The sequence below is a fragment of the Nanorana parkeri genome, unplaced genomic scaffold, assembly GCF_000935625.1.
Source record: "Nanorana parkeri isolate BGI_ZX_2015 unplaced genomic scaffold, ASM93562v1 scaffold602, whole genome shotgun sequence".
Taxonomy (NCBI): Eukaryota; Metazoa; Chordata; class Amphibia; order Anura; family Dicroglossidae; genus Nanorana; species Nanorana parkeri.
The window spans coordinates 234,755-250,793 of record NW_017306870.1 but is presented as its reverse complement, the minus strand read 5'-3'; the positions used below and the strand labels follow the sequence as shown (position 1 = coordinate 250,793).

Below are 16,039 nucleotides of genomic sequence, written 5' to 3'. Positions count from 1 at the left end.
GGGAGGGCAAAGAAACATTACATTACAATATGACACACCATTTCGTATAATTCTGAGGATATATTGTTACAATATACTTTTCCTTCTCTGCCCATTGCTTGGCTTTTACAACTATTTAGCTATTAAAACGGACATTAAGTGTATATAATAAAGGAACAGTTATCTATTCAGTACAGGTTCTTTAGAAAAAGAATATTTTATCTGAGTTTCGGCACTATAATGCATTAATTCAGAAACCAAATTTATATAATCTGTACTGATGCAGACATGTCGTGATCCTAGGTGAATGAAAATCCCTCCTAGTAATGACCACGGATACTCCACAAAGTAACCATGTTACTTTGCAGCTACAACATAAAGTTGGTGTTTTGCCAATTCCCAATAGTGACATCCTTGCAAGAAGAAACAGATATCCGCCTTGAAAAATAACAGAAAAAAACGTGCCAAAAGGGGAGCAAGCTGCTGCTTTGCAAAGGTGTGCTCTGCAGACCACTATTGTAGCCATTAGCTTTCACCACCTATCCGTATTATGTTATCATTAGTTAATAGCATTACGGCTATGTAGTGTAATCACAGGCTCCATAGTGTTTTCTTCATCTTCTTCAATAACAAAATATGAACATCACCTCTTTCGAATATATCTAAGCAATATGGTATAACCAAGAAAACCTTACAATCTGTCAGTAATATTACAGTTAGTGAGAGCCATTTCTCTAGGGTCTGTCTGACAGCACAGGAAGTTGAGGGTTGATGCTTACCTGTAGTATTTTATGTGTTTCCTTAACATAAATATGTATGCAGAATTTCTCATTATCAGCAAAAACCTAACATAGGTGACAGTATATTTTGTTCTGATGTCAAGTGCAGCTCATTGTGCTATGTCATCAACCATTACAAGCTACAGAAGGCTCGCCATACAAAGTCCACCACTATGTTGCTCAGCAGCAGATGTGAGCCAACTGAGTGCAGGAATACTGAGCAAAAATTGTATGCGGATATAATTGCACCAACATTGGGATGGAATATGGAAAAAATGCTGCCAAATCTTCCATATATATTATATACTGGTTAAAATGCTTAAACCTGGGCCAACACTGAGCCGTGCTTCAAAAATTCCTACTACACATTTTTCAAAGAAATACTAAATGTTTAATGCGGCTCGGGCTTGCATCCCTATACTTTGGAAACGCACGACTCCCCCCTCCCTTCGTATGTGGATGGCTAAAGTCGATGAAATATACCACATGGAAGACCTCTCATCCTCCCTTAAAAACACCGAGGGGAGATTTAGGTCCACCTGGAGCCATTGGATAGCTTTCCAGCACTCTGATGCCTACGCCCGGACCCAATGGACCGACTCTGACTGCGACCCCACGAAGGTATCCCCGGGCTCGCCTGCTCTTGTCGTTGCGTCGGAGGGGTAGCCCAGCCTTTGTTCGTCTACTTCTCCTCCCTACCTCCGCTTACTGCTCCTCTTGTACCCTTTACATGGCATTCTAGCCACTCTGCTCAACGTGCGTCTTCTATGTCTCCCCCTTTTTTTTCTGCTCCCCTCTCCTTCTCCTCTGACCTTCTTTCTAGGTTTCTATCCCTACTGCGATATCTACTCCTCTACCTTAGTTATATTTATTGCTTACTAATTTTTGGAAACAGTACTCATAAAACGATAACACGAAGGAAAATGAGAAAATACTGGCATGATCTTGTTTTATGCCCTCAAATGGCCTTTATGAAACAAGGTTTATGTACCTTTACTTTTCCTCACGATTCCTTTCGACCAGATTGTCCTTGCAGAAGGTGATGCACACGTTGTTTCAGAAAGTGTTAATAAAAGGGAAAAAATACATATAATCCATGCACAGACTGTCACGTGTGTGTATATATCTTCACCTTTCACGATTTCCTGGGGCTGCTAGTTCTATGTGACCAAATATCAAAGCCAAGTTATTATTGTAAATAAATATTTTCGTTTTCCACACACTGATTTCATATTGTATTTATCCGCCCCCACTGTGTTTCATGTGGGCTTTACACAATAAAACTCAGAAGCGTTATTTATATTTATAACTGCAATAAACTCATCTTCCAGAACCTTCCAGCGACTTTGGATTTTTATTTCGATTGCTCTTTAAAAGCTTTAAACCTTCAACTCTTCTTCCATGAGGTGAGTGAGGCAAATGTGCTTGGATTACATGAAAAATACATGTAGTAAACCAAACTAAAATATCAATTTATTTCATCTTTTATATGCAACCATTAAATTAAAGGGTATGCAAAGACAAAACCTTTTTTATATATATATATATATATATTTATTTTGTGAGTGAAAAATGTAACAGCTTCTTTCAGGTTTTTCATCCGGTCTGTGTATCTGCTGGGGTAATTCACCCCCACTGTTTGTCCTGGTGACCACTATCTCTAGTACATAAAGTAAGATGAAATCCAAAATTTTGGAGTTGTCAAAGAAACAGGAAGTGAGGAAAAGGTTTCTGATGAAGACACCTGTTATGGTGAGATTTCCTTTTATTTCCTGTTGTGTCTGAGAAACAGACAATAAAGTTCCCCAATGGGGTAGAAACAGTAAACAAAAAAGCAGGCAAGGGTCTTAAAGTGTCTCTAAACCCAAGAACAAAATATATCGCAGTTCACTAGCCCTTAGATGTGTTGGCTGCATTAATACCCCTTTTTGGGCGTTTTTTCCTTTATTATACCAGTAACACATTTTCGGTTCTGGAGTGTCAATGCCCACTCAATGTATTGTACGGAGGTACAATATTATCACACTGTGATAGAAAGTGTGTTAGGATTACAAAACGACCACCCATCATCCCCATAACATGGCTGAGGGGGATTCACAGAGGTGAACTAGGCAGAGCTGATAACAGCTTGAGACAACACTGCAGAGGAAGTAACAAGCCCATTGCATTTCTGGCAGAATTAACAGGTAATTTTTGTACTTATCAAACAGATATAAACAGATAACACAGACATAAAAAAAAGTTTTATTGTATATTTAAAGCCCAGTTGAACCTTAAGTTTCAATTAGTTAAATATTTTCAGGCGCATCAAATGAGTGGAAAGTCTTACAGTTCATTTTCTTTGAAAAGCGGTGACAACCAGAGAAGAAAAGCGTGTCACCTGCCAGCATGCTGCAGAGAAGGACCTTTGCTCTATGTGTGGAAGCAGTGTTCTCTCTGCAGAGGTCCAACATGCCCACTGCTGAGTCAGACCTATTGCTCTGCAATCAGCAACACTCATGTTCCTACTAATTTAAAAACTCTGGCTCAACAGGGGACGTGTCAGACCTCTGCAGAGAGATCACTGCTTGCTGGCAGGTGACAGGCTTTTCTACTCAGGATGTGGCTGCTTTCTAAAGCAAAGTTTAGAAGTTTGCACACCTTTTGGTTTGATGCACCTGGAAGGTATTTAACAGATTTAGGCCCGGTTCACACCTGGCGTTTTGTAGCGCGTTCCTACGCTTTGCAAAATGCTCAAACACCGAAATCCCATTATTTCCGATGGGTATGGTTCACACCTGGGCGTATTACAGGCCGTATGAACGTGCTACAAAACGCCCTACACCCAAAGAAGTACAGGAGCTTCTTTGGGGCGTTTTTGTCGCGCGTTTCCATTGGGATAAAGCCAAGTAGCCCTCGGAAACGCACGTTTGTTTTTTTTTTACTGCGAATCGCGCGACACAACGCGCATATTCAATACGCCTAGGTGTGACCCCAGCCTTAAATTGGAAGTTTGTTTGGGCTTTAACCCCTTAAGGACCAAGGACTTTTTAAAAAAAAATGTTGCACCCATGTTATAATCCACATTTTAGGCATGAAAATTACTTAAAACCCCCAAACATTATACATTTTCTGAAAGCCAAGACCCTGTAGAATAAAATGTTGGCAGTTGCAAATTTTTATGTTGCACGACATTAGCGCAACTTATTATCAAACCCAAAAATGTTGTGAAAAATGCAATTAAGTTAACCTCTTGCCGTCCGCCCGTTAAGGAAAAACGGACGGACGGCTGACTCCTATCTGCGGGTTGCCATCGCCAGACGGCATTTTTTTCCTGCTCGCGCGCGCCCCCTAGCGCGCGCGCACGGGCAGGAAAGACCCGCTTGTTTCACATACAACCGATCAGCGGCTCTATAGCCCCCGATCGGTTGTATGGCGGGAATTTCGGGGCCCCCCCCCGCGCGATCGCGGGTGCCGCCATCTCCCCCCTCCTGACCCCTCACCTTTAATCCCGGGATCCGCTGCCCCATCAGCGGCCCGGTACCGGCTCGGGAGGGCATCAGGAGGAGGAGGGAGGGAGATCAGCTCCTTGCTGTTCTCCCTCCGTAGTGTGAATGCAGAAGTGATGTGTATTACATCACTTCCGCATTCACCTGTCAGTCATCTGGCTCCTATGCCAGATAGAAGAAGCTGATGAAGCAAATCTGTGCTTCATCAGCTTCTTTTGGGGTCTCCAGGTGACATTAGGGGTCTAGAGACCCCTAATGTCTCCATAAAGAGGACCTGTCAGTGTACCTGTGCTATTATATAGGGGGATGGTATCCCCCTATATAATAGCAATAACAATAAGTGTAAAAAAAAAATCTATATAAATAAAAAAAGTTAAAAAAAATAAAAGTCACAAACAAAAAAAGTTTAAAAAAATAACAGGTCACAAATAAAAAAAAGTAAACCACCCCCCCAAATGTTTAAGTACCCCCACCTTCGTTTACGCACATTTAAACGTAAATATGCGTCGCATGCGCCAGCACGCGAAAATGACAATTGCGCTACACGTTACATATCGCCGCGAACGTCGCAGTGAAAGCAATCATTTTAGGGCCATCAATCACTGATAACACTAAACTGATGAGCGGTAAAAGCTTTTAATGCGTCGCCTATGGCCAATTTTGGGTAATTTAGTTTTTTTGAGGTTTCGCGGGCGTGCGCAATTTTAAGTCTTGACATGTTTAGTGTCTCTTTACCCGACTAGACCCCGTCTTTTATATTTTACCAAAAAATTGGGAAATTATAAATGTTTTAGAATTTAATATAGGGGAAACTGTTTTTTTTTTTTTAAATCTGTAATTTTTCCTTAATATATAAAAAAATAAAAACCCCAGTGGTGAATAAATACCAATAAAAGAAAGCTCTATGTGTCCCCAAAAAAGGGTATAAAAAAAAATGGCCTGGATGGGAAGGGGGTTTAACACCGCGGATGTCAACTGGTTAAATATAGTGCCCCAAAACAACGAGTAAATAGATACCCAACACGCCCAGGTAAAAAATTGTGCGCCTCCGTGAAACTGCGACAGAATTCAGTACCCCAAAAACTCCATACACACTTTAAAAGCCCCCACAGGTCATCATTTTAGAGATACATGTAAATATTGGCCCTAGCACTATTGCTCTCACTCTGGCGTGCGTGGCGATACCCAACATGTGTAGCACAATCGTCTTTTTCTTATGTAGGTGCATCCGACATGTGTTTACGTGACAACGTGGGGGACTTAAAATGTTTTTATTTTATTTTTACATTTAATTTATTGAATATTATTTTAAAAACTTTATTTGTTTTTTTTTAAACTTTACTTTAATTGCTATCACATAGGGGGATTACAATCCCCCCATGTGATAGCATAATGGCAGTGACAGGTCCTCTGTAAGGTGATGCTGGGGGTCCAAAAGACCCCCAGTGTCACCTTTACACTTGAAATAAGCTACTGAAGTGCAGATCGCACTTCAATAGCTTATTGCTGGGCTTCAGGAGCCCAGCACTGACAGCTATGGGACCGGATGTGATGCAATGCACGTCGCTCCCGGTCCCATAGTACGGTTAGGGGATCGGATGTTTGTCGCTCTCCTCCCCAGCTTCCCGCCGACACCCGGCATGCCGATCCTGGTCCCAAAGGATGGGCAGTGGAGCCCGGGAAACAAGACGGGGGAGGGGGCTGCCCGGGTTACCGAATCGTAAAAGCGACCTGGTGGCAGCTGAGCTGCCAGAAATCGCTTCTACTGTAAAGCTGGTCGCCGGCTCTACAAAACGGTGGCTAAAAGCTTCCGGGAGTCTGTGTAACCCCTTCAGACTTCATGATGGGATTATACTGTCATAGGTCGTGAAAGGGTTACCAGATCAAAGAGAACAAATAAGAAAAGTTTATTATTAAGGTTTACATACATTTTAACATTCCCTACGCCAATCGAGTTTTGGTTTATTTCCGTTTTGGTTGTTTACCTTCCTGTTCGCAATCTTGTGTGGTTTGCACACTGAGCTGTGTTTTCGCAGTTTAGTGTACAATCCCTGCCGCTGCTAGGTGCTGGGATGAATGACGTCACATGTGAATTCACGGGAGTTACATCATTCCAAGCCAGCCAATCAATCAATACGGCTAAAAATGCCGAAACCGGAAGGGGAGTGGACAAAGATGTCAATGTTGGCAAAGGAGCTTGTAGAGGTAAATTTAGTTGCTCTTCAGCCATAAAGTCACATGTGTTGCTCTCACACATAACATGGTGGCTACAGAACTATGTAAAACACACACAACTAAAAAACTTCAGCCTCCAACCTGCTTAAATGAGATGTCCCATTGTTTTCAATGGTATTATATGTTCTTCAATTCATTTAACTTATTACAGGAGATCTGTACTGAAAAGACACACAGACTGCTATTAATGAACTATCCTTTTGCAAATGCTAGTAGACCGGCTGTTAAATTAATCCAAACACTTCAATACATTGCTTGATCAAGTATGTAGGTCAGAATTTCTGAATTTTATTTGACTTCACTGGATGCATTCTTGTTCCAGGTCAGTGATTTAGAAAATACAGAGGTCAAAAACATTCCATTAACTACATTTTTTATTTTAAGGGAGAACTATGGGGTCAGTGTTTTTCCCCATAGTTCTCCTTAGGGTAACGGGAGGACACAAACTAGTGTACTCCCGTTACCCTAAGCTCAGTATACCGCGAGCTACAGCTCGACGTAGATGACGGGATCCGCCCAGCTGCGTGAGTGACAGCTGGCTCTGTCTATCTAGAGGCAGAGCCAGCTGTACACGCCCCCTCCCCCGTCCGTTCCGCCAGTCAGCGCTGGCAGATCGGAGAGGGGAATCCAGCGCCTCCCCCTGTCACGGCAGAGAGCCGTGACAGGATCGAGAGGTGAGCGAACCTGGTATGTGTTCGCTCACCTCCCGATCTACTGAGCCGACCTGTGACAGTCTCATTGTCACAGGTCGGCTAGAACTATGAGGTGAGTGGAAATCACTCATCTCATAGTTCTCCTTTAACAATTATTTTTTTTAAAGATTTCCACCCAGTAACTTTAGTAAATTTACACGAGGAGGTCAGGCTGCTTTATAGGAGATTGCTGGGGAAATTCCTATGTGCCTCAGCTTCATCTAGTGGCGGGAATGCCATATGAGCAGCATTCGATGTGCAGAAGATATATAAGTCGGCCCCAAATTGTATCTCTAGGCAAAATCTTTTTTTGGTTTTTAGTTTGGGATAGAGTGGGTAAGGGCTAGACCCTACAAGTTTTATTGCTGTCAGTGTGCCCATTGGAAAGAAAGTAACAGAAAATCCAAAATTGTAGAGTTGTACCCACAATAAAAGGTAAAGGGAAATCCTCCAAAAACACCTATCTGGGGAAACAACATTCTAAGAGAGGAATTCCCTTCACTTTGGGAGCTATCCTCTCACCCGTGTCTATGGGACAGAATATGAAGGGACATTTCCCCAATGGTACACAGACTGCAAAAAATAACTTGGCAGGGTTCTAACACTTATCTGCATCTAAAACAAAAAAATTGTGGCTATACATATACTTTAATGGCCAGAGCAGGTGTGCAGACCCAGAAACTCAAGTACAAAGATATCAATCACCACTACAGACGGGCCCTGTCACAAGTATGCTCAGCTCGGCCAGGCAAGCATTCACATTTATGCCTGTACAAAGAAGAAGGGTGAGAAGAGGAGAGGTAAAGCTCACAGCAGCTGCACACCTCAATAAATGTAATTGGATATGTCTTATGACATGCAAATTCGTTTTTATTTTTAACCTCGGCATCCATGGAACAGTTTCTTTATGAAACTGTAAATGACAAACAATTTCAGCAGTGACTGAAAACAGTCGCATATGGAAATCTATTTTCACACACTTTTGTTTACCAAAATGTGTTTTCTACACTGCCCATCTCAGCATGTATGCAATTAGACTTGATGTGTAAATATAGCTGACTGTTGGATATGACACATACAGTACATTCAGCACAGTTGCTGGCAATACAAGCAGGTGCTGCTGCTACTTGTAAACCAATTTAGCTTTACCTCATTAGCTAGGTTTAGCAGGACAGGTGCTGTTGGGTCTGCTGCTATGTCATGTAAGTACCTGAAAGACAAGGTGACAAAAATTACAGGATTTAAACAGGCCATCTTGGACCATATGCTTATATAGGACAATTTCTTATATACATTACATGATCTACCAAAAAAAAAGTTAAATATCACATGCAATTAAAAAGGAAGTAAACAATGCAGTATTTTAAGTGGAACTACAACTTCTTATCCTTTACAGCCAAGGAAGGTGCCATCATAGCTTCCATTTGGATTGTAGTTGCCATGGTGCTGCCCAAGTGATCAGCTATGATACCAGCTATTTGAGGGCTTGAAAGTTAGGTTGGGAGCTGAAATAAGCACACTGGCATCCTTGACAGTTGGCATGCCTTAAAAGTAAATGTTTTGGGAGACATTCAATTGGTGAGTAAAGTTCCTCTTTAAAGGAAGTTGTAATCAGGTTGTTAATCTGCAACCGTCATGGCATAGCATTGTCGACAGGCAGTATTTTTATGACAGAACAGACTGTGTAAAGCTGGCCCTACACCTTACAACCATCGCACGACTTTTGTTGTGTGATGGTTGTAAGGTGATAAACATTTCGTACGACCTGCCCATCTTGGACAGGAAGACCGTACTTGCGATCATCGCAAGTCCTGCCCGCTGAGGGGAGGGCTTATAGATGATTGCAATGGTGAGCAGGCAGTGTGCGCCTGCGCACCTCGGCCCATGCGGCTTTCGTCGTGCAATTGCGCTACCAACCCGCCAAATATCGTACAATTTTCAGGGGGTTTTCTTGCGTGCTCGTAAGACAAAAGTGGTGCGACCTTAACGTATATGTGGTCGCACGCTGCCCATACACCTTACGATTATCATACGATTGCAGGATCACCCGCGATTATCGTACGATAATCGTCAGGTGTATGGGCAGCTTCTGCTTAAAGGAAATGTATTGTCTTTTCAATAATTAATTTTATATCTAAGGTGATTAGGACATACCACTATTTTAAACAGAGCACTACGTGGATGATATCCTATCTCCACAGCTGTTAAGCAGAGAGGATGAAAGAGACTGCGTCAAATACTTAGCTCCCTCTACTGGTGCAATACAAATCTCTACATTCAATGCCATTACAAATATATGAGAGAACAAGCATTTATAATTTAAAAGCACACACACACCTAACATGATATTTAGGGAAACACTGCAATAGCCTTAAAAGGTCTGCCCAGAAAAATTCACTGTTCTGTCTTAAAGGTTTCCCCCGGTAACTGATGACCTAGTAATAGGTAGAACCTGCTAGGAGAAGTCACTTGGAGGCTTCTAATTCACCTCAGAGGCTTCTAATGAAGGCTAAGAGATGTCCCTTTTGTGATATTTGGCCCCGTTCCTGCCCACTGTGAAGTTACCAGGTTTCCACCCAGCTTTACATGTTCTCACAGGGTGCAACCAGCATTTATATTAAGGGGGTCATTTACATCTTTGTGGTGGGTTAATGCAAGCGTGTTAACATTCGTTGCATTACAGCACATTGCACTAAAATGAATGCCAAAGCACCCTTACCTGCCTAAAATCACACAACTCTTTTTTCCAATGCAAATATTTGCATAGTCTGGCACACTCTATACAGCCAAAGACCATGTATTGTGGTGCGTTACACAGCAGCTGCATTGCCTCAGTACATTTGGGTGCCAATACAAATAAATGACACTACAGCACATTATGTACATTGCACCAAAACTGTGAACCTGGTCTAAGTGTTTTTGAAAAAAAGGTTAGCTCCTTCAGAAATATTGCCACAGAAAGACAAATATATTACCATTCGTAGTAAAATTCCACAGTGTCTGGAGCATGATGCCTTGCGTGAGTCCTTTTAATAAGCTTCTGCATTGAGAGATAAACAGCAATATATTTAAACAGAAGAAACATAAAAGTATTACTATTTGTAATTGGACTATTTTGTTAAGTTTACAGGATTTGGTTGCAATTTTCTATTTTTATCTCTATTGTTTCTATCATGAAAAAATGTCAATCATTTAAAGAAAAGCGTTGACACAAAAATTGGTACATTTGAGTTTCCATTTATAAATAAGCAACATGACCTTATTTCGGCCATACTGTTCCTTTAAAGTGAAAATGAACTCTTTAAAAAAAAATAAAAAATTGTCGACAGGCAGTATTTTTATGACAGAACAGACTGTGTAAAGCTGGCCCTACACCTTACAACCATCGCACGACTTTTGTTGTGTGATGGTTGTAAGGTGATAAACATTTCGTACGACCTGCCCATCTTGGACAGGAAGACCGTACTTGCGATCATCGCAAGTCCTGCCCGCTGAGGGGAGGGCTTATAGATGATTGCAATGGTGAGCAGGCAGTGTGCGCCTGCGCACCTCGGCCCATGCGGCTTTCGTCGTGCAATTGCGCTACCAACACGCCAAATATCGTACAATTTTCAGGGGGTTTTCTTGCGTGCTCGTAAGACAAAAGTGGTGCGACCTTAACGTATATGTGGTCGCACGCTGCCCATACACCTTACGATTATCATACGATTGCAGGATCACCCGCGATTATCGTACGATAATCGTCAGGTGTATGGGCAGCTCAAGTCTCTTCTGCCATAGAAGCTTCTTCCTGCCTGTCAGCAATTTTTTCTTTCTGTACACTCAGCCACGCGTGCGCATCTCAGTGTACAGGCTTGGCAGGATTTTAGCACATTCTGTACACGTTTGGGAGTTGCGTCATTGGGGCCTAGCCAATTAAGATGCCAAAGACTAATAGCTCAGAAAAAGACATGGACGAAGATGGGAGTGTCGGCAAAGGGAGGAGAGCCCGGACATCAAAAAGATGGAAGGGGATTGCTTTGGCGGTTAAGACTGCCATGATGTGTTAATATATTGTGCATACTAGCGCATTACGGCTAAAAGCTCCTGCTCCCCCCTTTATTTCCACTTATGAAAACAAGTACCATACATTTATAAAGCACAGTGCTATGCTTTACCAATGTGGGCCGGTTCCACTTGCGTAGGGATTCTGCTCTCCATTTTAAATTGGCCTCTAAGTATCCTAAATTTCTTCACTACACTTGCAAGATGGTTGCCAAGCCCCAAGAGATTTTAATTTTTGTAAGTTGTTTTAACCTTTGTGCCTCGTACACACAAGCTTCTACTTGTAAAAGCAGTGCAAGCATTTCAGGAAGTTTCAGGCAGCTTTCTCCTCTAGCTGGATATGTGCTTTCAGTACAAACTATCACTACTTAAAACTTGTTGAATGCCTACTGAAAGCAGTGCTTTTTTTTTTCTTTTTTCTTTTAATGCAAACACTCCAAAACATGAATGGCAAATTAAAAACAGTGCATGTATGTATTCTTGCAAAACAATGAGCTTCATCATTTATAAAACTATACACCATGAGGATGCTAATCGCACGGCAATAGCACCCCTAGATGGCGCTGAATATTGGAAATTTTACAAATGAAACCCAAGGTGTTTTGTAGCTTTTTTTAATAGGTGTCTGGGCAGAAAGAACTAGGATGATCTCTTGGCTTGAAGGGGACCTTTGCCCCCTTTCAATAAAAATCACATCAGCATGCAGCTCTGCATGCTGATTTCAAATCTTACATTCATTAGTTAAGCAAACTTGTTTTTTACTTACTTACAAATAGAGTTCATCTACTTCCTGGTCCACTTCTGGCACAAATGATGTAATGTGCCAAAGCGTTGCATCCTGGGAAGGTTACATCAGCAGAGTATTGCTGGGAAATGTCATCTGTAATCTCACCACAAGATCTCAGAGAAAGGCATTTTCCTTCCCTGACATGATGTGCATGGTCACATGTCCTACTCACATGTGCTAGAGTTCCAGGAAGAAAAGGGAGTTCTAGTAACCTGCGATTCGAGTGTTTGCATTTCAAAAATATACTCAGCACATGCGAGCACATTGTGTAAAGTGACAGCTAGCATTTCCATTAAGATCTGTATTTAAAAGTCCAAAGTTGTAGCAATAGTGTTTTAAAGGTCTCAGCAAAGCTGCCTGAACTTTACTGCATTCATTAACAAAGTATTTGCAGAGCTTTCAGCAAAAAATGATGAAGCCTGTGTGTAAAAGGCCTTAAAGTGAGCCTGTACTTTACTAATGAGTAAACAAATGGAAAGTTATTTTTTTTCCTTTTGGATAGATTAGGGAGGGTTTAGAACTCATGTCACTTTTATGCAGGATCTTGCTGGCAGAAAGCGGTCGGTAAGATCTTGGGTAAAAACTGGTCCGTAGTGCATCTCAACCCATAAGGACTATCCATGCGCTTATGTACATATGAGCCAAGATGCATACAGGCAGCTTGTACTTCATTTCCCCTTGAATTACTGGAATGAGTCAATCACTAGTCAGTTGCAGCAATGCATTCGCAGAATCACCTTGGCCTTCAATCATGAAGGACTGAAGTTATTCTGCGCCTGCGCCTAAGACACTGACTTAGTGAATGACTCATTTGAGCATTAACAATCAGTAGGTGGCTGTGCAGATGCAGAATAACCTGACTGAAGGACGAGGTCATTCGGTTCCTTCATTGATGTTGCTATCTGCAAATTGTTTATGTTTACATCTCCCCCACAAGTAGGCAGCTGTGGCCTTGTCTATTTACACAATACACATGTAAATGTTCTCATGAAAATTTACACACATACTGCTTAACTTACTGTCAAAATTGGACTGTGGGCAACGTATTTTATGCATGTGTGCATGAGCCCTTAGAGAGATTTCCCCTTACCCACTGTCCAGCGGACAGCCTTTCTGCTAGATGAGTGAGGGGTACTCTCCAAAAGCCTTACAGATGAAAGTTAAATCACATTATTTCAGTTAAGTAGGGGAATGCTAGAACCTCTGTTAGCGTTTTATTGTCTTTTTCCCTGTTGTAGAGCTCCCTCACTTCTGGTCTTATAAAACGTTGTCCCCGGAACAGAACATGAGAGGAAATCTCAGTAACAGAGCTGAGGATAGAAGTAAAACCTGGCAATGGTTCTAAACCTTCCCCACTCTATCCAAAAACTAAAAACAAGTGTTGGCTATAGATACACTAAGTAGCGGGGGGAGAGCAAGTAATCACACGGACCTTTAAAGGAGAACTATGGGGTCAGTGTTTTCCCCATAGTTCTCCTTAGGGTAACGGGAGGACACAAACTAGCGTCCTCCCGTTACCCTAAGCTCAGTATAACGCGAGCTACAGCTCGCGGTATACTGAGACGCCGCAGCGGATCCCGAATTAGATGACGGGATCCGCCCAGCTGCGTGTGTGACAGCTGGCTCTGCCTATCTAGAGGCAGAGCCAGCTGTAACCGCCCCCTCTTCGTCCGTTCCGCCAGTCAGCTCTGGCAGATCGGAGCGGGGAGAGGGGAATCCAGCCCCTCCCCCTGTCACGGCAGAGAGCCGTGACAGGATCGAGAGGTGAGCGAACCCAGTATGTGTTCGCTCACCTCTCGATCTACTGAGCCGACCTGTAACAGTCTCATTGTCACAGGTCGGCTAGAACTATGAGGTGAGTGAAAGGCACGCACCTCATAGTTCTCCTTTACGTTTGCTGTGCATGAGCAATGTACAGGTTCACTATAAGGGCTCATTCACACTGGAATCGGCCCGCACGTACAGCTCCGTGCAGGGCCGTATCTGGCAGCTCCCGGGAAGGAAAGGTGCTGCGTGTGATTAGTATGCAGCGCCCATCCTTCTCTATGGGACTACGCGGCCGTACGCCCCCCTACGCTCACCATATGGGTGCGGGCGAGCGTACTCATACGCTGACAGGATGGATCCTGTGTGCATCCGAGCCAGGAAACATGCAACTGCACTTGAGGTGAGCGTAGGGGGGAGTACGGCCGCGTAGTCCCATAGAGAAGGACTGGGGGTTGCGTACTAATCACACACAGCACCTGTCCTTCCCGGGAGCTGCCCGATACAGCCGTGCACGCAGCACAGAGCTGTACGTATGGGCCGATTTCAGTGTGAATGAGGCCTAAGATGACATAAAAGATGTATTCTGGAAACTAACCAACCCTGCTTTGGAGGCCAACTCCACACAAAATACATTTACATTTTTGATGCATTTGGTAAATTTAAATACCCAATGGGGTCTCAAAAACTCTAGCTCAAAAAGCAAAATAAAAAAGTGACACTGCATTGCAGATGGGTTCACAAGTTGGTTGTTCATTCAAAAACATCGAAAACCTTACTGAAATGCATGACATTGTGTGGCTTAGTAATGGAGCAATTGGGTAGAGACATTGTATAAGAAACCAGAACGTAAAACAGATTGTTAGCTATCAAGAAAAACTGAATATCAGTTTTAGGTGGAGTTGACATGAAAGAACATAGCAAAAAGACATAGATAGATATTTAGGACTGCTGTACATTCTTAATTATAAATCTGCTTTAAGATTTAGAATCTTACCAGTTGTCTCACATAATTAATTTGACGGTGGCTATGTCACAGAAAACACCTCGTTATAAATATATTCCCATTGAAGCAGGTTAGATAATTTGTGATGGGGGCAAGTTAAAGGAGAACTATGGGGTCAGGGCTTTTCCCCATAGTTCTCCTTAGTGTAACGGGAGGACACAAACTAGCGTCCTCCCGTCACCCTAGGCTCAGTATACCGCGAGCTACAGCTCGCGGTATACCGAGACGCCACAGCCGGAGCGGATCCCGACATCGATGTCGAGATCCGCCCAGCTGCGTGAGTGACAGCTGGCTCTGCCTATCTAGAGGCAGAGCCAGCTGTACCCGCCCCTCCCCCGTCCGTTCCGCCAGTCAGCGCTGGTGGATCGGAGCGGGGGGGGGGGGAATCCAGCCCCTCCCCTGTCACGGCAGAGAGCCGTGACAGGATCGAGAAGTGAACGAACACCGGTATGTGTTCGCTCACTTCCCAATCTACTGAGCCGACCTGTGACAGTCTCATTGTCACAGGTCGGCTAGAACTATGAGGTGAGTGAAAAGCACTCACCTCATAGTTCTCCTTTAAAAGGGCTCAAATATTCTTTCAGTGGTAATCCTTTATGGGCATTTAATGATCTGGAATTCTACTGAATGCACCGTCAGTTTATTAGCAATTTGTAAAAAATATTCCTGCTTGATTAGTCATATGCAGGTCTTCAGTAACCTACAAAGGCCTTTAATTTTGGACACATTGTATATCTTATATGCTGAACGTCTGCCCCACATTAAAGGAGAACTATGGGGTCAGTGTTTTTCCCCATAGTTCTCCTTGGGGTAACGGGAGGACACAAACTAGCGTCCTCCCGTTACCCTAAGCTCAGTAGAGAGCCGTGACAGGATCGAGAGGTGAGGGAACCCGGTATGTGTTCCCTCACCTCCCGATCTACTGAGCCGACCTGTGACAGTCTCATTGTCACAAGTCGGCTTAGAACTATGAGGTGAGTGGAAATCACTCATGTCATAGTTCTCCTTTAAGTAGCAACAGACAGGATAGATTTACCAACGGCATCAGAAAAAAATACCACTAAGGCTAAATTTGTTCATTTCAAGTGTAACGTTCATTTCCCTGTCAGTTCCTTTCCCATTTGGCCCCTCCGTGTTCTGCTGCAAAATTCTGAAGAGCAAGGGAGTAATGTTCTTTTAAATTTAAAAATATATGTGTGTGGGTGTATATATTTAGAACCAAAAGATCAAAAATGGAATGGAATGGGGGAAAAAAAAAAAAAAAA

The 16,039-nt window shown here is 42.9% G+C and overlaps 1 protein-coding gene across 1 annotated transcript in view; it reads right to left on the bottom strand.

Annotated features, from left to right (window-relative positions):
* Positions 1-16,039, bottom strand: part of CUNH15orf41 (chromosome unknown C15orf41 homolog) — a 307,340-nt gene that overhangs the window by 216,839 nt on the left and 74,462 nt on the right. Inside the window, exons 4-5 of the mRNA XM_018562822.1 lie at positions 10,149-10,213; positions 8,323-8,383 (exon numbers count right to left, since the gene is read on the bottom strand). Coding sequence (XP_018418324.1) covers positions 8,323-8,383; positions 10,149-10,213 — 126 coding nt within the window. The remainder of the gene's footprint in view (positions 1-8,322; positions 8,384-10,148; positions 10,214-16,039) is intronic.